At 41.7% G+C, this 27,892-nt stretch overlaps 1 protein-coding gene across 4 annotated transcripts; it reads right to left on the reverse strand.

Moving 5' to 3' along the window:
• Window positions 1-290: 290 nt before the first annotated feature.
• btbd8 (BTB domain containing 8) lies at window positions 291-27,865 on the reverse strand. Of its 4 annotated transcripts, XM_042416214.1 has the most exons (20): window positions 27,764-27,781; window positions 27,492-27,660; window positions 26,734-26,852; window positions 23,816-23,995; window positions 19,681-19,805; window positions 19,169-19,286; window positions 17,290-17,379; window positions 16,506-16,586; window positions 16,324-16,420; window positions 15,421-15,509; window positions 14,278-14,380; window positions 13,614-13,796; window positions 13,357-13,527; window positions 10,563-10,692; window positions 9,503-9,564; window positions 8,108-8,651; window positions 7,371-7,455; window positions 5,569-5,690; window positions 3,518-5,473; window positions 291-1,204 (listed from the first exon to the last, which is right to left on the reverse strand). In XM_042416214.1, the coding sequence occupies exons 3-20, from the start codon at window positions 26,835-26,837 to the stop codon at window positions 705-707; spliced, it is 4,740 nt and encodes a 1,579-aa protein (XP_042272148.1). In that variant the 5' UTR covers window positions 26,838-26,852; window positions 27,492-27,660; window positions 27,764-27,781; the 3' UTR covers window positions 291-704. The 4 variants fall into 4 exon arrangements, with proteins under 4 accessions (XP_042272148.1, XP_042272149.1, XP_042272147.1 ...); XM_042416215.1 differs by lacking the exon at window positions 27,492-27,660 and having other exon boundaries at window positions 27,764-27,865; XM_042416213.1 differs by lacking the exon at window positions 27,764-27,781 and having other exon boundaries at window positions 27,492-27,757.
• Window positions 27,866-27,892: the final 27 nt, after the last annotated feature.

Raw genomic sequence — 27,892 nt, forward strand, 5'->3', positions numbered from 1 at the left:
TCTGTTAGCAGCAGAAGTAATAACAAGATATGACATTAACATTAATAAAAACTCCACTATATTTAAGTGTCCTAGTAAGCAAATGTTAATGTTAATTAATGTTATTAATTACAGCTGTTTCCTGATTTGACACATCAGTCTGTTATGTAAAAGGTCTTTTGTGTGTTGTATAAAAGAGCCTTAAAGAAAAATGACAAAAAAAGAGAATACAGTTTTGAACTTAATCAGTATTCTCTATATGTCTGTGTCTCCCAAACAACAATCCCTCAATGACTGGACAGTGACAAGTGTTCTTTTCTTCAGAAACACAAACCTTTATTTTCAATATGACATTAAATGCAAGCCAGTAGGCCAGTATTATTTTTCTTTAAGAAACTCCAGTCAACCATATTATCAGAAGACTGCCATGAGAAAGACTGTATTTTTTCATAATCTTATTCTTTTCTAGAACTTTGAAGCAACATCAATTAAACAGTCAAACATACAAAAATATCAGCATGCATAAGTCTGTTTGTGTCAAGAAACAGACCACTGAGGGTTAATGGGGAATGCAAATCAGTTGCTGCAAAGAGTTCTGCAGTGTCCAGATAAAGACAGAGAAATAATTTCTTATAAATAATAATAAATTAAGACAAAATTGATGTAAAGATGTTCAAAGTTCATAGAGAAGGTGTCAACTGTCCGGCAGGCTCTCCTCTGTGCAGTCAGTGATGCGTTTCCAGTTCCACGATGGTCCATTCTCCCTGTGGAGAGGCAGCGTCTTCTGGGGAGAAGCTGGTCACAGTGATGCTGGTGGAGGAGTCCTCCATGGGCGAGATGAGCTCTGCCCATCGCTTGAAGGTCTCCTTCTCTGGGGACAAGAAGGCCTGCGAGTCCAGGCAGTCACGTGACAGGGACAGTGTCTGCTTGATAAGGTACTGGGCCAGGTTGAGCTCCTCAGGCACAGGGTTTATGACGCCCAGATTGGACTCATGGTCTGAGAGGAGCTGCCTAAGCAGGCTCCAGTCCCGCTCTGCAAACTCACTACTTTTATCATTGTCCCCTATCTGCTTGTCTTCCTCTCCCTGCAGTTTAATATTCCTGTCCTTGTCCGAACAGTGCTCAAAGGTTTCTCCCACATCCATCTCGTAAATGGGAGAGAGGGCTTTGGATGGTCGGCGGTCATGTTTGCAGGTTTGATCCAATCTGTCACAACCATTGTCCCCTAAAAACAATTGACAATACTGCAAAATGACAAAATGATTCATTCCTCCACAGTTCTTTTTTCATTTCAGAGACACTACAATAAAACAGATTACTGAAATTTTACCCTTAATGCAACTGCGTCATTTCCCCACAGTGAAGTCAGGTGATGACAGCACAGTGGGGAGGAGGTGATTGATGGTCCATTATGCTCGTACAGTTTAATTTAATAACAGTAAATTAATCACTTTCAGAGTCACCAATCACTTGAAAGATGGATGTCATGGGTAGACAGTTGCCTTAAAGGTAATGCACAGAGGATGTTTTTCTGAATGCATCTCTTTATCCACCTGTTCAAACAAAGTAAGCCATGCATTGCCAGCACCAGTAAACTTTGTATTTGTCAGTAAGTACCAGTGATATGTTTTGAGGATTACGTGCAGGTCATTGAGCGAGCAGACCTAATGAACAGTACTGTCACAAAAACCTAAATGCAAGCAACAGTGATTTACTTAGTAGCACAAAAATGGCACACCACCAAGTTTCTTTTGACATTCTTTGTGTTTTTCTAGTTTTAACAATTTCAGCAAACGATGAAGTAACAAAATAATTGACATGTTTGCATGGGGATATATCCTCGGCAATGGTGCAGCAGGATTTCTTTTTCTGAATATGATCGTGAAAAAAGAGAGACATGGCAGAACCATGACAGCTGCCCTAGAAACACATCACATACTTTACAGAGGAGGCTACTGACACTACACAAAACCTACTGAACAAAAGCTTATAGACAACAAAACACAGTTTTCTTAAAAGGTGGACATCTACATATCTAGACACAAGTCTACTGGGCATGACAGAAGGCAATGGAAAAAAAATACAAAAAAATAACGGGTGGATGTAAGGGAATGGCAAATTAATTTTAATAGTAGCATGCATGTGTGCAGTGCAAAAAAAACCCAAACAAACAAAAAAAAGAAAAACAAATAAAAAACTCAGGAACAGGTACATTCTCCAATAGAAATAAAGATAAACAGCCAGGAGATGCAAGGGAAAAGTTTCCCAGCACAACACACTTTTCTGAGAAGCAGTGGCAGTTTAGTGTCGTCTATTTTGTACAAACATTTTGTATTTGTCCTTTATGTCAGGTAGTCACGCTACAGAAATTTGAAAAAAATCATTACTTGCTTGTCATTTACCTGAACACAATTTTTAAAGGGGCAACATATAGCATTTCAGCATCAGCTAATCTTTCAAAATGAATTTTGACATGTTGGTACAATTACTGTAAACAAAAAGACCATCACAGAGAGGCCCAGCCCCATCTAGTGACACTACACTGTATTTGACGTTGTGTACCACGAGGTCAAGATTTGTTTGTAGCTTATGGAGCCGGACGTTTGTGTTTCTTAAAATGTCAATGGTGTAGTGAATGAAAAGCTGAACATATTTATCCTTTTCAATAAAGCAAAAGAAAATGCAACACACATGGATACAGAAAGAAGAGACTCGCTGTAGCAACATCTTCTGAGATAAGATGCAATGGTGTTTATGGGAAATGTAGTCTTAATTTTAAGAAACACAAGCCTCATCAATATCACTATCAGCAGAATGATATAGAATTATCCCAGCAATGGTGTAATTGTCAAAGTAATTATACCAACAAATCATAATCAATTTGTTAATGATATGTTGATGTTCAAGTGCTATATATAGCACCTTCAACAATGTCAAATTATCTATGGCTTAAAAAGGCTGTTCCACTGCATAAAATAAATGACAAAAATAATCAAAAAATCTTATTTTTATGTACATAAAAGTGCATTGGTATAACTATGTCACAGGCCTTGTCAAAAGGCAGATTCTTTTTGACAAATACAATTCTATGATCAGTCTTCGTGAAATGTACTCTGCTTTCCCCTTTTTTTGTGTAAACTGAGTTACCAAGGCTTAAATGCTCTTCTGCCTAAAGGTAGTTCAGTTGATTAAAATGTACAGTTTAACTGTTTGATTGTTTAAAAGGATATTGATGTTGCAAATTCAAATTTACAACAGATATACATTCAATGCATGGAAATGAGAGCAAGCTTTTAGCTATGAAAATGATGACTACTGATTTAATTTGAATTTGAACTTGTATTTATAACTAGTTACTAAACTAGTATGCTGGATAATATCCTTTTTCTGAAGGAGGGATAGTTATATGCTGGACGTAGGTAAGGTCTAGGAGTCAGAGCAAAGGAGAATAAATCTTGCAGGGATAAACTGTACCTTCACTGATGGAGTTTGGGGAAAGAAGATGGGATTTGATTTGGGGTCTAGGATCATACATTACCTGCTGGAGATTGTGCAGCATGTACAGGAGAGTCCCCTGTCAGCTGAGGCTCATTTAAGTCTAGATGTAAATCAGCTTTCTTGCTTTCTGGGGGATGGGTGTGATTTTTTCGCAGCCCTCCATTGCTGTATTGTTCAGTGTGTCGCAGATCCAGGTGACATGGCCGTTCCTGCGGAGGGATGTCTCTCATGTCAGCGTCTGGGAGAGGGCCGCTGGACTTCACTCCATCCACCTGGATGTGATTACTCTCCTCCTGCACAGGCTCCTGAATCTCTGTAAGGAATACAGAGGATTTTTCTTCCTGTTCCTCATTGTGTTTTTTGTGCTTCATACCTGCGTTTTCAATATGAGAGGGCAGGTGATTCCGTTGGTGACTGGGAGGGGCACAATTAGACTGAGGAGCTGTAGAATCAGACTCAAAAACATCACAGGGGGTCACAGCGTCATCGGCCTGTTGAGGTGGAGTCTGGATGCCGCCCTCTTCTGAGCCCAACTCCTCACACTCATCAACAGAGAGCAACACTGACCTCCGGAAGTTAGAGGTCGACTGGTAGTCGGGCTGCTCGTTATCCTGGTCCGCACCATCGTCATCGAAAGCTAGGTTGACGATCCCCTGAAAGTGTGGTGAGGGATCAGTGGGTGGCAGTGGGTCCTGACCCGGGACCACTTCAACTTCTGACTTTTCATCTTCTGTCTCCTCTTCATCGTCGTCTTCCTCTTCCTCCTCAGAGGAGAAGAGCTGGTGGTCGGGGACGCTCTTTACAGTCACAGTGGCCTCGATTTCTGAGTGCTCCTCCTCTAAAGTAACCTCATCTCTTTGCAACCACGAACGGGGACGTTGTCTTACTCCCTCCTCCTCACTGGTGGTCTCTGCCTCTCGCCCACGCAGCCGCACCTCCACTCTCAACCCGGCCCCGCCTTCGTACATCTTTAACTCCTCTGGAGTGCTTGTATCACTACTACTGCGACCCAAGAAGTCATGACAGCGCATGGTGCCGCATTTGGACACACCTCTGTCATTGGAGCAGTCGTCATCTTGTGATCCTCCGGCGTCGTAGTCCTCTGAGCGGGGCTTGATGTCGTCAGAGGAAGTGGTGTGCGTGCTGCCAGTCTCAGACTCTGGGCTGACCTGATGGTGGATGCCACTCCAGGAGTCCTCCAAAGGAGTATCAGTGCTTCCTATGCTGCAAGGGGTGTCTATGGGGCGTTCAGTATCCTTCGGTGAATTCGGGGACCTGACCTCGTGAACTTGCCCTCCACTGATGTGAGCAGGGATGACACCGCTTGGAGACTGCTTCCCTTTATTCCCTTCAGACTGTTTGCAAGCGTCTGCATTAACAAATCTGACATGGGGGATGTCCTTGGCTGTTGGTGTAACACTGGTCTCATCTTCCGCTTCATCAGTGTTTCCTGACTGTATTTCAGTTTTCTGAAGACTCTGCTTAGGGCTTGATTCTACTGAGAGGCTAAGTGAATCCCCTCCATCGTGGCTTGGTGGCTGTGTACTGTGTGCTGCAGGCTGGTCAGAGGGCGCTAACTCTGTACTAGCTTTGTGCTCTGCAACATCACCAGTGTTTTCAGTTGGAGCGAGTTCAGTTTTACCAGTCGCTGCCTCTTTTCCTTTAGCTCCTGCCTTCTTGGACGCTGTGGCAGCTGAGGTTTTGGAAGTTCCTACAGATTTTGGTGAAGCTTTCTCCGTAGACAATTCAGTAGTACTTTTCGGCTTTGGTCCCGACTTGGCAGATATTACAGAAGACTGCTTGGAGAGGGCTGAAGAGGCTTTTGCTGGTTTAGTACTTGATTTAGCTGAGGCTCCACTTGCTGAAGTGGGTTTTGTGATCTTCTTCTTAGGAGCTTCACTGGCTGCTTTGTCTGGTGCTGAGGATTTCGACCCATCTTTGCTGTCGTCTTTCTTGGGGGAAGCAGGCTTTTTCATGGAGGATCCATGCTTGGAGACTAAATCAGAAAAAAAAAAACAATGTGAGCAGGACATAAATACTTCGCCAGTGTAGGAACATACATTGGAATTAAGCAGACTTTGAACATCTTACCATGGCTGTCTGGTGTACCTCTTCCCTTAGTGTCTGCTCTTGCTGCTGTTGCTGCAGTTGATGCTTTCTCTGCTGCACTCTTGACTTTGCCACTTTCTCTCACACTTGACTTATTGGTAGGACTGTGATAACAAAAAGGCAAAACCATAAAACAAAATGACCACAGATGTTTTACCACAACATCCTCTTCAATTAATACCTCTGACTAACATCATCATAAAAATATTTATGAGCTGAGATGCAGGGAAAGTAAATCATGAATTCATATTTAACACCAGCGGGGGGCAGCAAAGTTTTTTTCTCCCATTTTGTCAAGGGCAAGCCTCTGAGACATGAGCTGATTATCAATGCAAAGAATTTCAAGTTGATACTTGTGACCTTGTGAAGGATGTTCTTCCCAGGTTTTTAACAAACTCTAACAGAAAGTACATTTTTACAGTCTGAGATTCACTGTGTGCCAAAGGTTGATGGAATTTGAAATCTCTTCATTGGTTTATATCCCAGAATAAGTTTACCCAGTGCAGGTTTACAGAGTTGACCTTAGATGGACATCATCGTTAATAATATTACAGACCACGTTTAAAAAGTACATAATTTACAAATGATTGGTCTCATCACCTACATTGATGCAATTTTAGTTTAGCAGGGAGTTCAGTGTTAACTACTGAAGAAAAGAAAATTATACTCCAGAAGACTGGAGCACATCCAGAAAAATAAAATTTGGATACTGCATGGATGAACTGTTAACGTTGCCATCTTTTTCTTTGCAAAAGATGTCAATCTGGTATGCAATAAGGCTCATATATAATATGTTTTATTAGGCTATCAACTATATATTGGCTACATGGAAGCTTTCCATGGGATTATTCAATATTAATGTGCTCCAAGAACAGATGGAGTTTGGATGATGCTGATTGTGAAACGGATATTTTTAACATCTTTGAAGGACAGATAAGAGGCTTGTCAGAAAATGCTCCACAGCTGCTTTCATCCCCCTGACAGCTACATGGGGCCCAAAAAACAACCAGGTGATACTGTGCTGCAACATCTGCCTCGTTTTTCCTACACTCACATTAATGAACATGTAAAGATGTGTATATTTGTTCTCTAATGATGTTGGGTATATTGGCATTCAGCTTATATTGCAATTTGGCCTTCATGTTGAAAATGTAGTGAGGATGCTACTGAGATTCAAACTTGTTCAGACTAAATTCAAGTTCAACCTGCAGCTGTATGGACTGGCGTGTTGTAAAAACAGTTGTTAGAATGCTTTACTAATGTTTTTACTAATTTCAATATTTTACTAATTTGTAAATGTTGTATTTCATCAGTTTCTCATGATGACAGAAATATCTGGATTCTTATAATCACTTTTTGGGTTTCTCAATCACTGCTGTCCCTCACTTGTCAATATAGCACTGATACAGCATAACAGCATATAAAGTTGGCAGAGTCTAGTCAGAGTCTGAGTAGTGAGCAGAGCTGAGTTCATTTGGCTCAGAAATGAGAATAAAACATCTCAAATGGGTTATTTATTTTCTGAAGGTTGTTAATCCGCAGCTTTAAAGTGATTTTTCCTAGATTTTGGTTCGCGCACAGACAATTATGAACAACCTAAATGCTTTCTGGAGGCACTCGTGAACTCTATTGCTGCATATACTGTACTTGATGACTTGATGAGGGGAAACTGACAAGGATATGAATTAGGGCTGTTAGACGTTATGCCTAGTATTTCATTGAAAACAAGCACAGATGAGAGAGAGCATACTGACGAGCACTGTGAGTGCGAGAGTAAAGCTCACCTGCTGGTCTTTGTTGAATCGGATTTCGGAGGTTTTGTCAGTGGGGATTTGTTCGCTGCCTTAGCCTGGTGTTTGGGCTTTGCTCCTAAAACACAGAACATAAACCACATGCGCTGTTGCAAATAGTTTGTCAGGGCGTACAGTTTTGAGAACAATCAACCAAAAGGGTAGCAGGGATACATGGGGTCGGTGAACGTGCTATGCTGGTAGTGCATGAACTCACATCACAGACATTTAGCCATTCACTTTTAGGGTGGGGTTCAGAGACACAGGCTACCCTCTTGCTCTGTTCCTATATCTTTTGTACCAGCAGGACAGACAGCTGAGGCCCACTTTAGCAGTGAACATGGGTATCAGTCGGGATTACCCCACCTCCCTAAAACCATTTTTGCCACAAAGGCTCAAAGCGATCAGTCACACCCCCCTGTGTGACAGCTGTACAGGGCTTTGACCTATGCTGTTCGGCTGTTCACTGATACCAGCAGGCTGCCAAGAACAGCCTCATTCGCTTTGTTTTCCCAATAAATCAACATTCATACATGACACTACCCAAAAGTCCCTCTTGGCCATAGCACAACATTCATCATACTAATTGGTCCGCAGGTCCTTTCATATCTCCGCTACAGTATTATGCCTGAAGCTGACTGGAAACACTTCACTTTAGCTACAGTGATGTCCTGCATTGTAATTGTCAGTCAAAATGATTAAATATTAAGAAGTCAATAAAAAGTGTAAACCTGGGATGGAGTGGGTGTCGTTGCGAGGGCTGCTGGCACCGTTCTCTGGCGAGGCGCTGCCTGATGTGGATGAAGCGCTGGGATGAGCTTGGGTGGTGCCAGCAGTACTGTCAGCCTTTCCTGCTGAGCTCTTCTGAGCCTTCATTACTGCTGTCTGGCTTGTAGATGTGCAGCTTGGGGGAGAGGTTTTAGGCCTCGCACCTGGGTTTGGCTTCTTGTCTTGCTCTTTAGCCCCATGAGAGCTTCTGAGGCCATTGGCACTGGCTGCATCCCGCCTGGCCCCTGCAGCTCCTGTGCCGTTGACAACTGGTGCGCCAGACGATGCTGTTTTTCCTTTTGCTCCTATACTCCGGTCTCCTGGTTTCTTTACATTCTTTGCCTTGGATGTGTGACCATCCCCTGGTTTGTTAGCTGTCCCCAGTCCATCAGACTTCATGGCTGATGCAGTGCTACGGGAGGAAGAACTAGTGTAGTCGGACACCCTCTGGGTCCTGTGCACAGGAGGACTCTCAGGTGCAGATGAAGGGCATTTCACAGCCCTCTGCTGCAAGAAAAAAATCAAACATATTACTCATGTAACTGTAAGACTGGATTAATCAGCAAATAACCAGAGGGCAGTCATACGAAACTGAGTAATATTAGGACAAATTAGTACGAGACACTGGAGCATACTTACCACGTGTAACATCAACTTAAAGGTCTGCAGTCTGTTAAGAACTCCATAGTCTGTTCTTATCAGCCAATCAAAATCCCACTACTTTAGCTCCTGCTGATTATTTTCTTTTTTGTTTATTTCTTTTTTGTTTAGCAGATGTTAATGGGATGAAGCCTTGGTGCTTCTTTCTTGCTCTACTTTATGTATCAATTTGTGAACTTTTGCAAGTTAACTTAGCAAATCAGTAATTCCTTATTGTCTTTTAGTGTTGGTATAACAAATACCTTATCTGTAAACTGCTTCTTGAAAGTTCAGAGAATTAGTACTGAGTGCCTAGAAAGTGACTGTTCTGACTGTATAAAACCATTTCCTGCAATCTGTAGAAGCTTCACTGCTCTAAACCACTCCTGCCTGGATCCCCTCAGCCAAGCTTATCTTAGCTATACATCTGTTTAGAGAGGCCCTGCTGTTCATGTCATACTATATCTCTTTGCTATGAGGGTGGGGCATTTATGACATATGGCCTCCGATGGCCAGCGACTATAATCACTGCCAGGGATTACACAAACTTACATGGATTGCTCTGAGCTAAAAAAGGCTCATATGATCACATCATCAGCCATGTTAAAGTCACAGATCTGATTAACAAGTAAAACTTCAATGATTTCTTGTTTCTGAAACAGAAATAAAACTTATAATAGAAGAACAAATGTTAATGCACTGTTGAATAGTAAAATTACCTGTGAGCTAGTGAATACAGGCTTTTTACCAAGTCTTCGACTGTCCCCTTTATCAATAGCATCTGTCAAAACAGGATAAAAGGAAGGCAAAAACCATCAGTTAACCAGTTGGTATTTCCTGCAAAAGAGAATATTCAAATACGGGCATAACACAGATGAAAAGGGTTGCACTGATGTCTTTCAGGAGGCTGCCTAGGTCCTTCATTATGTTAGCGAGAGCAGCCATTCTCTTCATTCACAAATTCCCATTTCCACACCCAGTGTTGACGCTTTGACCAAAGGGAAACAAACATTAAATCAATGGATCGATCAGTTGGCCACGTCTGGTGAACAAAGCGAAGCTATTTCTTTATTTCATATACAAACAATTTCAAAATCTAAAGATTCATCTTATTTAATAAAAAAACAAGCATTGTGAAATTTCTGCCTTTATAATGTTTGCATCTGAGACCCGGAATCCAATTACACTGGCAAGAAATATACCAGTAATAGGCACACGCTGATACCAGTCAAATAAATTATTCATGCAGTGCATTTCAACACAACTAGCTCAACAGTGAGGAAGCAGCGTATTATTTGTATTTGTGGATGTGTCTAATCATGTGCAGACTCACAAAGACAGAATTTCAGCCTTTCACTCCCACCCTTTAAAAACAAGCATGGCGCGTCTGCTGCATTTACCATGTTAGCATACACTCATCTATCCAACACAGTTTAAGAGGTACCTCAGAAATGAAGCAGAAACATTTGAGAGAAGCACTGGCCAAACAATAAATGTGGTAGCTGTGTAGAAAGAAGCCATTAAATGTTAAATCAGCAAGCACCATATTTTCCTAGGGCTTTGGTTCATCTCTAATGATGCAGAGCCACTGCTTCAGCACTAGGCTGGGTTAGAGGGAGAAAAAAACACACACACACACACATCCACACACACACACACACTCACACACACACATCCACACACACACACACACACACACACACACACCGCAGCATGAATATCCTGTGTATGACTGGAAAAAGAGAGCTCAGAAATACAGCTGCCAGATTATTTCCTTACCTGCCAGTATCCTCTCTCTGTGTTTGGACGACAGGGTCTCCCATCCCTGCGTGTGGCGGACCGCGTAAAAGGTCTGAAGCAGGAAGGTCCACAGCCGCCCGCGTAGCGTACAAATCTCTAGCCTGAACGGCTGGCGGTAACACAGAGGAGAGAGAGTGAGGGAGAGGAGAAGAATGGAAAGGGGTGCGCTACGGCACAAGCGAATCAGCAGCTGCTTGAAGAACCTTTCACCATGGCAACAAAAACCCCTCCCTCCCCTGACTCTGCCCCTCCCTCCCCCTCTGTCTCTGTAGCAGAATCCACTTGAGCTCCCTTGAGCAAAAGCAGTGATGTCACCGGCTGATGCCCATACTCCTGTTTCCACGCCTGATTATAAAAACAGGGCTGGAAGGTAGGGAGGAGCTACCTCTACCTCCTCCTCTGCACTAACCACACACACCCTTTCACCAGCAGATACACAGGCAGATTAGTGAAGCCTAATCCATTCTGCCATACTGTACGGTATTTACTGGGGTTATGCGCTTTAACTTGTGCAGCCAGGTCACTTTCCCCTGCAAGTCATCTCACGAGCTTAACCTGCCTCCTCTGACAATAGACTTTATTATTCTGTGTTCTTTTATTGACTGATTACACATAAAATTATTTTTACCAATCCTTAACATAGTTGACAGTGTATTTAAGATTTTAATGGTACAATTTTACAACATGTTGGACTACCACAAACCAACATTTCAATACTTGTTGATGCATCGACTCAGAATCACAGTTAACTCAGTTTATATTTAGAAATGACAAGGCTGTACTTTTGTTATGGTCAACAATTCCTATGTGAAGACAAAAACTAAGAGTGTGTCTCTCAATACTTTACAATTTCCCCAACCTGGACTTGGCGCTGAGACCAACAACAGGCCATGAATATATACTTTCACTTTTTTGAAAAGGCTAAATTATTTCCTAAAACAGCAGGTCACTGTAGTTTTAGCAGAAGTTGCGCAGACAGGAGTAAATAGTGCATTTGTTAGGCACTATTTTCACAGGTGGATTTGGTGTGTTAGTGAGTATTTTCAGTGTACATGTACAAACTGCTGTGCTCATGTTCATCATGATGAATTTCTGTGTCACCCAGTGCAACTGTGTGGCTCACTGTGTTTTTTTTATGATAAGAAAAATAAAGAAAATCACCAAACTTATCCTTTAAGATGATATTTGAAGTAAAAAAAATAGAGTTGAAGGAATTGTGCATTCTGGCGCTGTGATCTGACATTTAAAAGTTAACTTGTTATAATTAAAGGTCAATGTTTTTTGTTCTGAACAATTATGATGCTCTTGTTACTCACTGGCCACAGGGTGGCTGCATCTTTTCTATTATATTATGTCGTGTTGTTAAATTTAGAGAGGTGCAGGAGGCAATTAATATACAGGAGATGAGTTTTATTTTGTGAGGTTTACACTAATATTGTTTTTTAAACCAACACTAATATCCTAAATCTTTACATTTGTATCTACTGATAACAGATTCATCTGACAACATGCATTTTTTTCTATCTGAATATAAAATAATACTCTTTATTCTGTTTCTTATGTGACAGTTGTACTAAGTTCAAGTCAGCATGGTTAACAGTGTGGCCAATGAGGTGAAACTGTAGGATTTTTTTCTCTTTGCTCAACTCAACAACTCACAGAAAATTTAATAGCTGAGAGTCACCCTTAATATCTATTGAAGGATTATAGCTATGCTACAGTCACTCAATAGTCATTTCAGAAACCTTTGTTCACCCTTTCATACCAAAGCTGAGCGGCATCAGACCTGCACCACACCCTGGTTAGGAGCAGGGTTGCAAAGCCAAGTTGGACAACCCATGCTAACCCATTCAGATAAACCCTAAACACAAGTGACCCCAAAGGTCCTCGCTTTGGTCTGGAAAGACAAGTAAATGTGGAGTTTGCTCTTCCAAAGCTGTATACTAACCTGCATCCAGAATGAAGTAAAGCACATGAAGACATAAAATGGTTGTTAGTAAAGATTGTCAAGTAACTAGTTTCAAGAAAGAGGCAATCTGACAGAGAGCAAATATTTCAAACACAAGACAAATGAATGAAGGGTTGTAAACTCAAGTCAAAAGCATTATTCTGGTCACTGACAGCTGGTCAGACTGTGCTGTACTGTGTTTGGAAGCTTTATTTCTCTTCTCCAGACAAATAAAGCTTCCTAAATAAAACTCACAATGCTCACACATAAATACCTGCATATGAGCATTAATCAAAAATGAACAGGGCTTTATCTGTCATAAATAGCAACAGGCAGACAGAAAACAAAATCATAACTCAAGGTTCACTTACTAGTTTTTTTGTAGCTTTCAACTGCATCTCACATTCTTCCTCAATGGATGGAGTTAGATAGTTAGACGTTAGGAGTTAGTTTCTCAGGGAATCACACCACTGATTAAAATTAGTTTTTAAATGATGTTTTTTACTCCAAACCCCATCCACTGAGGAGGACCATGAGATAAGTCCAAAAGAAGCTAGTAAGTGGACCATGAGTGATTTTTTTTTTTTTGTCAAACTACATCTTGCTCAGAAGCAGACAAATCCCCATGTGTTCAGGTAGTCTTGGTGCATTAGTTTGGTCTGCAGCTGCTCTCTGAATGGACTGAACTAAATGAGCAAGTTTAATTTTAACCGCATTACACATATTAGTGAGTGTGAACACAACCTAATGGTCACATTAGGTCAATGGTTCTATTTTTGAAGAGAGCGACAAAAGGGTGAGTAAAAAGAATCTGCTTCATTTCACCTCCTCTTGTTTTTGCCCTCCCTGCTCCAGAGGAAAGTCGTCCTCCACGTCATCTCCACACAGATAGTGCACAGCAGCGAAGAGTTCACAGCAGTTGTCCACAGTCACACCTTCTCTGACAGCTGAACACAGCTTCTTCAACAAGGTCGGCTCTCGGGTAAACTCTTCCCTCTGTAATGACCCGACGAACACTGAGAAAACAACCTTTCCACACATCCTCACAGTAAAAAGGAGAGTGATCTACCTCTCTGCCTTACCCTGCGAAGGTCGTGGAAGGCTTGAGTTAGGACGACTCTGGGGAGGTTTTGGACAATGACATTGAGGCTCTCCTCTTGCAGCTCTGTTGCCAGACTCCTCACCTGTTGAGCCCACTTGACTTCTGGGAGACTGCCAATCAACTGCTCAGTACCACAGAGCATGGTTACTGCGTTCTGCACAGTCTGAATGAAAACATTTATCAGCTACACAAACTCTCTCGCTGAGAACACAAAATCAAATCAGATGAACACAATCCTACACAGAATCTCACTGGTATTCCTGCCAGGGACCTACTGATCAGTAGAGGGATTCCCTGATTGTGTAATGATTCTTGGCCGGCACCTGAATCTCAGTACTTGCCAAACGTGAACAATGGTGCATTTGTCTTGCTCTACTCATAGAACGAACACCACATCTTTTGTAATGATGCAAGACATATTGGGCTATCAATAACAAGCCTGGATCACTCCCCATCTGTCTACAGCGACATCATATTCCTAAATTAGCCTGCCTTTAATAACTGAGAATTTAATAAAGGTCATCTTAGATTAGATCACATTCAAATTTCCTTCCTGTGGAAAAACACTGGAGAATGATTAGATGATATTTAGTGCAATTACATGAATACGGCATAGTTGATGACTCTAGGAAGGAGGAACTCACCATGGTTTCAGTTACAGCTGCTAGACAGGCTCTGTGTAGCTCAGGGGGCAAGAGGGAAAAGTTTCTCTCACACCAGGTCTTCACAAAATGTTCAGCAACCCACCTGAAAATACACGTGTTGTTTAGTCACTGTACTAGATTACTTGCTTTTGTGGGGTTTTTTTAAAAACAGGGTAGTTTGGATTCTGAGCAATTTCACAATATTTCCCCCAGTCAGAGTCAGATGAACCCATGAATGCTTTTTCTACATCTCTGCACAGAAACCCTGAGGCTCTGAGCGGCGGCTGGCAGAGCTTTGCTTGAGGGAACAGCAGAATGAGTGAGGATGAGAAGGTCAATAACGCACTGCTGCACAGAGCAGCGCAGCTCGGTTCCTCGTCATACTCGCGTGACTCATCAGACTCAGCAGAGACAACACGGCAAGGCCACGTTCCCCCCCCCCCCCCCCCCCCCCCCCCCCCCCCCCACATACCACTTCAAATCAGAACCAGCTCACAGTCTCGCTCAACACATCCTATCCCCCTGACCTACATTCACACACTTCTTGCTTGCTCACTGCAGTGTGCGACACAGCGGTTAGCATGCAGTAGTATCAGCTAAAGGAAGTCTCAAAGTGAAAAATTAAGTTACGGGCACACTAATGGTCTCATCTGAGTGCAAAAGCAAACTTCTCTGAGCTTGATGCAGCAGTGTCTATAAAATACAACACTGACAAACAGCATTGTTTAAATTCAACACATAAATTTAACTTTTACAATTTAAAAAAATAAAATTAACAGGAATGTTAACACACTTTGCCTGAAATTGCATGTGTATTCTTTACATTTATACAGTAATCTGCCATGGTCACTTATACAGAATTATGCAGCTGGATGCTGGTAACCTAGCAACAAGATGCTGATGTAACTTGCCATGGCAGGAACGGCGACAGGTCTGCATTGTGTGACATGACCTCAAAACTAGCATTTTCCCCAATTTTGGTGCACTTTTCCAAATAACACATTTAAATTTATTGTCAAGCTCGAGAAAAATAAAGGGACCCTGAAATAAAATGTAATTGCTTTTCCAAATGTTTATGTATACACTGTATTACAAACATTTCCAAAAAATCTAAAATGTGGAACAATTAGTCCTGACACTCACCTCTTACACAGCATGTGGAGGTTTTGAAGGCCTAAGGCGTGTGTGAGGGACAGGCACTCCAGAACCGTCCTCTGAACCCCATCCATTGGCTGCAAACACAGTTATTTTAGACAGTGATGCTCTAATGGCTCTGACATACAGTAGAAACAGGCATATAGTAACATGGGAAGTAAACAGAGAGCTGTTACAGAATTATTGACACTGAGCATGCAGGCACTGAACAAAGTGCAAAGCAAAAGGAATAACAGGGATTTGTTCTTGGTGTTGACAGCTGTAATCTCAGATACTCCACATACTGCTACATGTCTTGCACTGAGAGCACTGTGCTGAAAATCCTAATAATGATTTGGAATTAATAACATTTAAAATGGTACAATATTGACACTTTATATTTAGATTGCATGCCATGTATATCGACTGAACACTCTATTGACAGGTGATGCATCAGCCTTCATTTCAAACATACTTTAACTGGTTTCTGCTTCACAAACTCAGTTGCAACTACAAGCAACAGATATTACAGTGCCCAGCACACCTGCAAATGTAATGCAACTGCATTTTTACATAGGTGTTAAAGCTTTTTAATTTGTTTACATGCCATGGTGGCACACTGTTATTATCAAGTTTTATTTTATTTATGCTCGGGTTAAGGCAGACACACTGTTTGACATGAATCAATTTTCTTGAAATTTTGTTTCCAAATCTGGAAGAATAATGCTGATAATAAATGTGCATCCTGAAATTATTTTCATATTTATCATAATCCTAAATTCAACATATATATTCTGAAGAATCAAAATGCTGCACATCTTAAATTTGGCAGGTTGCTCTTAATGTCATACACACAAGATTATGAAACCCATTCTTTAAGGCATTCATTTGTTTCTCTTCAGTATAGCTGACCTTGGGGAAGAAGCGGCAGTAGTCTCGAGTCAGAACCATCTGCACTACATCTTTCAGGCCCTCCAAACCCAACATGTCTGCTGCCAGCACCACCTGACTAAAGGACAGAAGACACCAAATACAGGTCAGCTTGTTTTCTGGGCTTGTGTTCTAATTTTGGACAGTCTGTTCACATATAGTACCTGGCGCTGGCTCCGGAGGGCAGATCTACAATTGCCCCATACATGAACTGGAGCAGGATCTCCATCTCCTCTGGCCCTAAGCTGAAAAGATTGACATTAAAAACTGTTAACCACAGCCTGATATTCCCTATGTGAATTCAGGCACACAGTGTAGATGTATTTTTTCTGTCAATAATACTGCATATCTTTCCATAAACACAACTGAGAATGCTGTAAACAAAATCCACATATCATGCAGCACTCGGTCCACGTGACTGCAGCCCGAGGGCCACTTCACAGGTTTCCCCCGCACATCAGCCCAGCCGCTCTCTATTCTGACAGGCGTGTCTTCCCCCGTTACCCTCAGATCAGTAATGGTGAGGCGAGTGACATGTCTTTCCCCGGAGGAAAAAATGGGCTTCATTTGCCTCTGCCGCTCTGAAAGGAGACTGCGGGTGGTAGTGGGGGAGTTGGGTGGTGGTGGGGGGGGGCTTTTCAGCAGGCAGGCAGTGGATGAGAAGACATTTGTGTGCCTCACAGAGGAGGCAGTGCAACCTTAGTTGATAGAAATCTGAGCGAGCCACTGCCAGTGTGTGTGTGTCTGGGTATGTGGAGTTAAAACATGGCATTGTGAGTGAAACCCCATACTGTACAGAGCCAGCTCTGTTGCAGGGCATGAATTATTAATGCAGTATATGTAGAAATTCAGCTGATTGTTCGAGAACGAAGCGTAGAATTGTTAGACCAGGACTGGAGGTGTATTATTGATCCCTGTGTCCTGCTGATGCTGATGAACCAGTCTTACCCTTGCAGAGTGATGCACTGTCTGGAGCTCTCCATCCAACTCCCGCTCAGCATGGCTCGGAAGTACTGAGACCGCGCACACAGAATTGCCCTAGAAACCCAATAAAGCAGGCAGTTGCATGTCAGATCCACCCACCATTTTAATATTTCACATGTCATCCGGCAGGCCTGTGTGTACTTAAGTGGCTTTGAAGTGACAAGAAAGAGAACTAAAAAAATTCTATTGTGTGTTGTGTGGTCTCTGGAGACTGTTTATTCTCTCTGACGTTTCTAGACTGTACTGTCATTGAAAGGGAAATATACAGCCAATGAGGCGTTTACAACACATAATTAGCTACATTAAAAGGATAAGACTGGTGATTTTTATTATTTATCTTATTGTCAACAAAACCAACAATGAAATGATCCTTCTATCAAGTATTATCTATGTATCCAAACCCTGATATATCTCATTGCTCTGTGCCATGGAGCTCCATTATTGTCTAAAAACTATTAAAATAACATTAATGAGCGTTGCAGTGGGTGACATGTCCGCTCATTACCATGAACACACACACTGAAGTTTATTATGACTCAATTGCACATACACCATCCTGCTGCTGTAAATGCTCAGTACCACGCCAAATGAGCAGTGATTTGCGACAGAAAATAGTCCCTTACAAATGCACTATTTCCTCCTGTTTGTGTAATGATTGTAAAAAACTACAGTGTCCAGCTGTTTTAGCACATCAGTTATTTATAAATATAATAAAATGAATTTAAATTTACATCTTCAGTAGGAACCAACGGGCTGGTTGCCACAGAGTTAGAGAGTCAGAGAGTATTGAGAGACAGACTAACGCATTTATATTTTGGTCTTTTCATGGTGTTTACTGACAATAAGAAAGAGATAGAGTAATGCTAGCCTTATCCTTTAAAAGCATTTCAGAGCCGTCATATCATGGAAGTCAGTTCATTCTGTTGTCGCAACCTTGTGATCACGTTCTCCTCTGACCTACCTCACAATGCTAATCCTTTGTGTGACTTCACTAGGGATTGACAATATGGATAAAATCCTTTATTGCAATACATGTAATTTTAGACCACAACAGTGGTGTACACTGTGATACTGCACGGTATATTTTCAACTGAGAAATCCTTTATAGATGAATACAGGTGGCAAATTAGCCTTCAGAATGTTGACAAGCTCACTCAATATCAATATACAACAATATAATTTGAGGATAACCATCAGTGCTTTAGAAAAGCTAAATCTGAGATATATCTTGATATTGTGATAACCAAATCCCAGACGATATTAAATCTTTGTCATATCATATTTATATATTGATAAGTATCATATTGATTCATTGTCCCGTTCTACTCTCCATGATGTGTAGCAGATATACCTCTTGCTTAGAAAAATTAACAGCTCAAAGTAGTGAGAGGCAGTCTTTTCTACAGTAATGGGGGGGGGTTTGGACGTGGGGCAGGAGAAGCCGTGGCTCAGCCTCTGGTAGGCAACTGCAGCAGCTAACAGTGGGCCGTCATACAGATCACTGCTGCAGAGCTACCAAAAAATAGCCCAGCTTCTTCTCTCTGACAAGCGCTCGCTGGCTGGCTGTTCCCCTGAGCACGAGCCGGGAGAAACCAGTCTCCATGGTTACCGGCTACTACTACCTCTGCATCACTGAATGACCACCCACTGCTTCTCCACACTGGCAGAGTCAGCAGCAGATGTGCGACCTCCAGCTGGAGTGTGTTACGTCTGGTAAATGTGACTGAGATGTAGTGAAATAAACATAATCTGACCACACCTGAAGACATTTTTAAGAGATTGTGCTTTTGTATTCCAGATGTTTCTATACGGATGTCTGAGAGCAACAGTGAATAGTTCTAACCTGTGGCAGGAGAAGACCTGCTCCGCCACTTGGATGGTGATGTCACACTGCTCACCCCTCTGGTACAGATCCAGTAAGTCGGCTCCGAGGCCTGACGCCGGCTCAAGAACGACAGCGTCTGAGGAGAAGTTGATTCGGATAATGAGAAAGGACAGGAAGGAGAGGGTGATGACGAGAAAGGCTGTGTGTGTGTGTGTGTGTGAGCCATATACACTGGTATTTGTGTGTGTGAACGAGCAGAAGTAGCTCTCATTAAAACCCACTTCACTGAAAATACTGACAACATTTCTGACAAAAAGTTTTCTGAGGCACAGCTAAATCTTGAATTATCCGTAGCGCTGGCCGTGCTGCAATTAGCAGTAACGACAACAGGGATCCAAATGCGATTAGTGGAAAAGTGGATTATGGCTGAGATAACATGATGTGAAGAAAGCGGGAGGGAGGGGCGTGCAGCTGAACGGTCACATAACCTAGAATAAGCCCTCCGTGGAATAGAGTGTTGATCTGTTTACCTGAGTCAGTGGAACTATGAGGGTGCGTAGGGTCGGGAGCAGACGGCGTACTTTCTGGCTCACAGCCCTCCGTGTGTGGGATTATTTCAGCTGAGCGCATGCTCTGGTCTGCTGTGTACACTCGCCTGCGGGGGAGAGATTTTAAAGGTTAATGAAAACTAGACCTTTTACACCTTTAAATTACAATCCCATTTGATGCACTGTGACTTCAACTACACAGAATTTTCTTCTTTTTTTTTTTTTTCCTTCCAAACGGCAACTTCCTATGAGGTGGCAACCTTATGAATGATTCTGCATTATAGGCAACTTTTACCTTCCCTACTTCAAAATCATGCTGTAGCGTTCTGGCTAGTTCCTCCAGTTCCTCACTGTCTATACATGTGTCCGTTTTCAAATTGCTCACCCTGCTTATTCTCACAGCAACAAAAGGGTGAGGAGAGCAACCCAAACATCTTTACCCCCCCAAACAGCTTCCTCCTACTGCAAGATCCCCAAATGCTCCCAGCACAGCATGGAGATGCAACCCCTTCTGTCACCTACCAGGCAGTTGTGCCCAGTTGACTGGAATACAGAAAACTGTCAAGTTTCAAAAGTTGGCATTAAATGCATGATCAGCTTCTTACTGAGTGTTCAGACCAAAACTAAAAAATGGAAGAGGCTGCATTGGTGAGGGCTTGTTTTTTCAGGTATTGGTGAGACGTAAAGTAATATTGGAGTTATGCGAAGGTCTTGTAGAGCTGCTTGTATTAAGGCAAAGACAAACACAGATGAAACGAAAAGTTTGGTGTTTTTTGTTGAAATCTTTGTGGAAAAACATATTTATATTCCTCAAACCAAGATATTGAAAGAGGACTAAAACTCAGGTATAATAATGGTTTCAATCTCAGCATTCTTTCATTTATATCTCATTTGCTCACAGTATTTTAAAAAATGGGCTAACAGCAATCTAATTCTAAACGGTGTCATATTTAAGAGATTATTTTATTAATGCTAAATTGTCTTTGGTTGTTATGGGGAATTCTGACATCTCTTGTGCAGTGTTGAAGCAGGGGAGAGTCTCCCAGCCTTGTCACTCTTGTTCTAGTGTTACTAATGTAACTTGCCAACGTACTGCTGTTTTCCAGCAGTGCTGTCACCATGAAGAGTAATAAAAAAAGCCTAACCCATCTACAGTAAGTGATGCCCTGTGGTTCAACATCTCATTGTTGGTGATCGAACTGTGAAAGCCAAAAACCTCTACCTCTCCTGGACAGCTGAACTCTGCAATTTTACAGTTTCCATGTGTGAAATGACCTTTAAAGGGGACCTATAATGCTCATTTCCGGCTCTATATTTTTATTTCTGGACTCCACTAGAGTAGCTTTGCAGGATTCATAGTTCAGAAAACTCCTTATTTATCTTATTCTGGCTCTTTATGCCCCTCAGTTCAGCCTCTGTCTGAAACAGGCTGTCTTAGCTACTGTCTCTTTAAGGCCTCCCGATGAACCCACTCTCTTCTAATGAGTTCAACACCCAACCCTAGTATGCAAATTAACCTATAGACCGACATGCGTGACCGTTCAAAAATATTCTCAGGAGTTAACCGATTAACGGTAAACTGTTGACATCCCTACAGTCGTCACAAAAACATATGGAGATATTTGGAGCTCTTTGTTCAGTGCATCAGTTAGAAATAGTGCAGGGAGGAATAGTACAAGCAGAAACAGCCACAGTGATGATGATGTTTGATGACAGATGGTCAGCACTCCTCCAACAGGTGAACAACTTATTTTATTTTGCCGTGTTGCGTAATGGAAAAACACTCACAACGTTCCAGCTCGACTGGAGTCATAGCTCAGCATGACCAGAGCTCCAGACTAACTGTTTTCACCACCATCCTGAAAAACAATTTTAACTGTCCCAAAGTGAATGTAAACCATCCCAAAATCAAAATCTTGTTTCTTTACTTTGTAAAGTAAGACAGATTTTACCTGGGCCCCCCCAAATCACTACATCTGCTGTGTCTGTGTGAACTGTGTCTTTGCAATGCATTTTTATATTTATGTAGCCCTCTATGTATGCTGCCTGCTGCGGTCCTGTTTCTGCTCCTGATAACCCATGTAGCCTGGAAAGATTGTAGCATGCTGAGCGCAACAATTTTACCAGCAATCTCCCTTGTATAACTGCAGAAATAATCGTTATTGCTGCAGAGCAGCGGCAGACTGCAGCATTGCTCTGCTACGTCCACATTTTAGAGAATGAAATTAATATTTTCCTCATTAATGATGTATTATTTCACCGCTCGTGACCCATCCGCTATTAAACCTTCAGTGCAGAACTTTTACATATAAATGAATGTCCATTACATTCAAGCCCTTGCCAAACGTGTTCACACAATGCTGATTAAGCCTATCATGGCCAGATAAATCTCACTTTATTTCACAGTATACAGAGTTTTTAAATCTCATGTTGGGAGGGATATTCCCGCATTGGCTGTTTGAATGCACACCCAGAAACATCCCCCAGCCAAGCAAGCTAACTTCTGGTTAGCCCTCTGCTAACTTGAACGGGGATCAAATAATTTAATCGTGCGGCTCTTCTAGTCTTTCCAAATGTTATCGGACTGAGTGGATCAAATTCTGATAGTGAAACAAGTCATTTCGCAGGGGCTGTGTGACCCTTGTGGCAATTTATCCACCATTTTACAGCCGCAACAGTAGCGACGAATTAGGCTACAGCGTAGCCTATAATGTGAGCACATGTCGACAGTGTTTTTGTCATTACTCTCATTGCCAGAGGGGGGATAGAGTCTCGTGGTAACCGTGGTGCCTGCAGATATAACTGCAATCATGCATCACTACTGTCCACATATAAACTATGTTTGATAAGTGTTTAAGGCTTAGTTTATGACAAAAAAGACCACAACAATATATTGAAATGGTCTAAACGTATGCTTTAGCTAATATACTCACACACAGCCAGAGTAGCGCTGTGTTTTGTTTGACCAGCGCAACATATTTGTGAGGTCCTGTCAGCAAGCTGTTTGTGACTGAGAGGATAGATGGACGGTACCGCAGGAACATTTCAGGTCTCCAGCTGAGAAGCCAGCCAGTGATAGTAACTATAGTAACAACATGAGAAGACGCACTCTATTGTAGTCAGCACTGGGTTCAGTTTGTCATTTGCTACGCAATATTTTAAAATGAATAAATAAATAAATAAATAAATTTTGTCCAGGAGGCATCAAAGGGAAGATCTCTGTTCATCCCGAACACATGTTCTACCGACCCTGGGATGACAGGACACCAGCAGTGAACTCGCACGCTGTGTGTGGAGCGGATGACCATATAAAGAAATCCGTCACAAGCTGATGTCAGCTCGGGCTGAAAGTAGAAAAAACAGTTGGAAACTGAGCGTTCAGAGCAGTCTGAGGCCAGTTTTTGCTCACAGAGCACTATTTGGCACTTTGGCCACGTTCAATATGGACATCCAAAATTGTAACATTATATGTATGACAGAAAATAAGAAAAAGCATAATAGGTCCCCTTTCAACAAACTTTGACTCCATGGTCATGTAGCAAAAACATGAACAACTCTTTCTTCTACTCCTAATTATAAATTGCTAATGAGACAAAGATACAAAGACACAAATCAGTGGATCAAAGACTTGTGCACTCCAAGAGACCACACTGCAAAGCCTTGATGAAAAGTAGGCAACTGCTACATTAGAAACTTACTGCAGTTCATTATAAACACTCACTCAATTTGGGAATTGTGTCTCAACACCAACATGAGAGTGTGATGTGTAATTTATTATTTAACAGCATTGCAGCATTTGCAACGCTCCTTGAAACCAACATAGTGCCCATGCAGCAGCACATCCTGCAGATTAAAGAGGAGCACTTGGCGCCCTCTGTCAGAGAGTCACTGAAACTGCAACTCTTGGAGGGAAAGATAAATGATGTCTCTTGTGGCCCCCTTCTAAAAAAGCAGATGTGGCGTTAAGACTACAAATGACACTATTAAGAGGTGCTTGTATTCATAAGAGACATTAGAAGTTCTTTGTGGAGGAGCAAGAAAAAGAAACCGCATAGCTCAAGAACCAAAATATATGCTGTGACCATCAAATGAGAGATAACTTGTTCCTTCTGCCTACCTGATGAAATCTTTCAGCCCAGAGAGTTCATAGTCAGGCAGATGGATGATGTTGGGGTCTTTGTGCATCTGCCCCTGCAGGACACTAGGAGCTCTGGCCAACAGTACAGCTCTGTGTGCTCGGAGTTGGCCAGAGCCAGCACATAGACACACATCAGCCTCCAACTCCTCCTGCAGCAACCTGGGAAAACACATTACGGAAAACACAACACTTTATCAGGGGGAACGTGAACAGCTTTTCTTACTGATTATAAAGAAAATACCAAAACTATGGGTGGAGACAAGGTGGCAAGAACTTCACATTCAATGTAGTAAACAAAGAACATAAACAATGAACTGAGGCTTTGTTAACATCTCAAGTGACCTCAAAGATCTATGAAATTCAAAGATTAATCTGATGGCCTATTTTCCCCACTTCAGAGTAAGACAAGCACAGTCCTGAGGCGGTCCATTTCATCTTCACCATCATTAGCTTGCGCCTCGATGACTGATATGGGTGACCTAGAAATCAGTCCGCTTAAGGCCAATTGGCTGGTATGAGTTCAAATGCTGGTGCTGTGTCCATCTCTGAAACCCTCTGAGTGCCCAAATCGTTGAGCCACGCGTGCAACAAGGAGACTCACATCACTGTTGACTCAAACCCCATGAACTGCTCAAAGAGCACGTGAGCTAGTTCACTGTGGGCCTCCAGTCATCAGAGTAATTTACTGCTACTTTGCTCTATGCCAAGTTTTCTATTCCAGATCGACTGATCCTACTATCTGAGGAAAAACTCCACCTCTGGCTACTACTTTTGTGATAAAGAGCTGGATTTTACTTTCTCCATTGCACAAAATTTCCATGGACTGTTTTGTCTCCTTTTTTCCGCAGTTAGTGAATTGTTATGGCTCTCAAGACGTGGGTCGCTTTCACAGCTGTTGTATGGTTCATTTTGTCTGGATCAAGGGGTTTTTGTGGTTGTCATCCTGCATCATCAGTGCTATGTGGAGAAATCTTATTCTGCTGTCTGAGAGCAGGTTATGCTGCACTTTCATGCTTCTTCTGTGCCAACTTGTTTTCTCTGGTGTCACAAAGAGGTCATGAAGAAATAACTGATTATGACCAATCATACGAACAGATAGAGATAGTAATAATAATATTATAGGAAGAGATAGTTGCTGTGTGGTAACTATGTTTTAAAACTGCTAGTGTGACACAAGCTCAACACATCTCTGTTTCAACTTCTTTTGACTTTATGATTGATTGGGGCAAATCCCTGCATCCCTGTGCTTTAAATACATACAAGTTAGTTGTTTTTTGTATTTGTTGAGTGTCTGATTATTCAAGGTATTTGCATAATTCATACTAGACTTTTTTAGAATTTTCTTTTGTTAGTTATTTGTTTGGTTTATTTAGATTTGAAGAAGAATAGAGCAACACTTAAGGCTCCTAAGGGTTTATATAGGTGGTCAGGTATAGGACCAGAAAGTATAGGACCAGAATGCATCTGGGATGATCTGTTTTTTTTGTCTTTTTTTTTTTTTTTTTTTTTGTAAATCAGAGCAAGAGAGGCAGCAGGAACCATGATTTCTTCATTCTATTGCTGGCTTGCTTGCCAGAAAGCGCAAAGACTTTGTTTGGACAATGGACTTCTCAGCCTGGGTACACAACATTCCTGTGGTGCATCAGAGGTCATTTGAATTCAAGTTTGATTATAATTATGGACAAATAGCCACTGCACCATGGTTACAAAATGATTTGCATAAAATATACACGGACCAGTCGCTTATACAGATTACTTACAGTTACAGACTACTTACATTTCTTATAAGATCTCTTTCTTGACAGCTCAGGGTCAGATGATGAGTTTAACAGTAGTTAAGCATTTGAAGCCCTGCTAAAATCACATATCTATTTTCATAGTTTTCACTTTCACACCACAAATAAACCACACCGGAGTCTTGGAAGAAGACTGAGACAGTTTCAGGTGGTCTTGGCTTTGTTTGGTTTCATGGTTGGTTTTGCATTTCTTTGTTTGGCTTGGCGTCAATGCTGTCTGAATATATTGGATTTTGTGATAGTAGATATGTGACTTTAGGATTACAGCTAAACTACTATTAAATCCATCTGCTAATTGTGAACGAACAAGGAAGTGATCTCCTGATCTGCACAAGCAATATACAGCCTGTTTTTATACAAGATAATTGGTAATCATGATAACACATTTGCGCGTCAGCATGTGAGTGCAGGGATTCTCTGATAAATCATAAAGTGAGGTATGTAATGTGAGATTTGCGTGTCTACTTTAGCTGCTCCTCATTAAAGAGTTAAACAGGTGAAACATACAGTGACCACACACTAATTATCCCCATAACATTACAGTACAAAGTCCATATGACTGTCAGTTTACACGTCTTGGATCATTTGTCATAAGTCAATATGCACACAAAGCAGGACAGAATTTAAAGGCAACAATGTATCTATTTTTTCCACAGTTCCTCTTCTACAGAGAAAGAAACACATTTTCCCTGAATAACAGAAAAACTTCTGCTTCTTTTTACTCAGTCATAAGTGTGCTGGACATATCTCAATGTGACACCAAACCTGTAATCAATAAACCTATCTGGCAGGTTGGGCCAGAGAATAAGTGTTAGACTTGTTTTTCTATGACTATAATCATCATGATTAAACTTGATCTACCAGCAGGTTCTTTACACTGGTAAGCCATTAGTGACTGGGTGATAGCAGACTATTCAAGTACCTTAAAGAGAGAAGCAGCAGCAGTAAGAAAAGGCCAACTGACTTTTACAAGCTCACAAAATCTGAGTTTTTCTGTGTCACAGCCTTGTACTGATTTGACTTGGGTGGAAATACATGAAGACAAGGGTCAACGTTTAACCCAGGTCTAATCAGTTGAGTGCATACTGTCATGTAACTTACCTGTTAAGGTCTGCAGACAAAGCAGATGATAAACATCTCTTTAGCTGCTCTTTGTGTTTGCGCTCTTTGGCCTGGAACTCTCTTGCAGCCTCTGTGGTGATCATGGTTTATTCTCTTCTCTAAAACAAAGACAAAAAGCTCAGCCTGTAAAATTGTAAAGCAGCTCTAGAAGAACACTACCAGATAACTAGTGGCTGCTGTGTGAAAACAACTGAGTTAGTCAAGTATAGTCAAGTGAAACAGGGCCTATAAGAAATGGCAAAAGGCTTAAATTGTGGCAAATATGCCAGCTGACATTGCTTTACTATCAAATATGACAGAATACAACAAGCCACATATGCTTTACTCTTTTTTAATTATAGGACGCGGATGCTAACCTCACCTAGATACCCTCAATGACTTAACATGATGTCGACTGCTGTCAAGAGTGCAATACCTTTCTTCACCACACAGACTGACTTACGTTTACCAGCCGTTTCAACCCAGAGGGGCGCTGTTTTACTCATTTTAGGAGAATCAATGAAAAATTTAAGAAACGTACAGCAACTGCTGTGCGACCAAGTCTATGATTTAACATATTATTATCCTTATTATTAAAAAGACTATACGAACTTCGGTAGTGGCGGAAGACTCCCTTAGCTTCCAGGAGAAAACACAACTGATAACATCACCAAAAACAACCAGCTTCTTTCCATTTGAAGAAGAAGTTTCATTTATTCATAATTAACCCCCATCCAAAATAAAACACACTCACATACCTACGCAGACACATATATTTGGTCTCGCTTTGCCCGGCACTGTGTTTGCTGTGAGCTCAATATTACAAACACTCTCATTTTCCTCTCTCGGCTAGCATGCTAGCGCTAGCTTTACACATGAGCCACCGCTACGAGTTACTTATGTTCTTGAACCTTAAACCCTGAATGCCTGGTGACAAAAAACAGAGTTGAAGGAATAAACTGCAGTCTGTCAGTATGAGGTGCGGCGAAAAGCAGAAGTAGTAGCTTCGTAAACGGGCTGACACACTGACCGATGTTGTTGACATCACCGCTGCACGCTGGTCGCCACCCACTAAGACACGGTCTGCAAAAAGGAGAAGGAGCGGACAACTCGTCACAGCCGGAAAGCTGCTGCACACGCGCAGTGCAAGTAAGAAGTG

The sequence above is a fragment of the Thunnus maccoyii genome, chromosome 7 (genome assembly GCF_910596095.1).
Source record: "Thunnus maccoyii chromosome 7, fThuMac1.1, whole genome shotgun sequence".
Classification (NCBI taxonomy): domain Eukaryota; kingdom Metazoa; phylum Chordata; class Actinopteri; order Scombriformes; family Scombridae; genus Thunnus; species Thunnus maccoyii.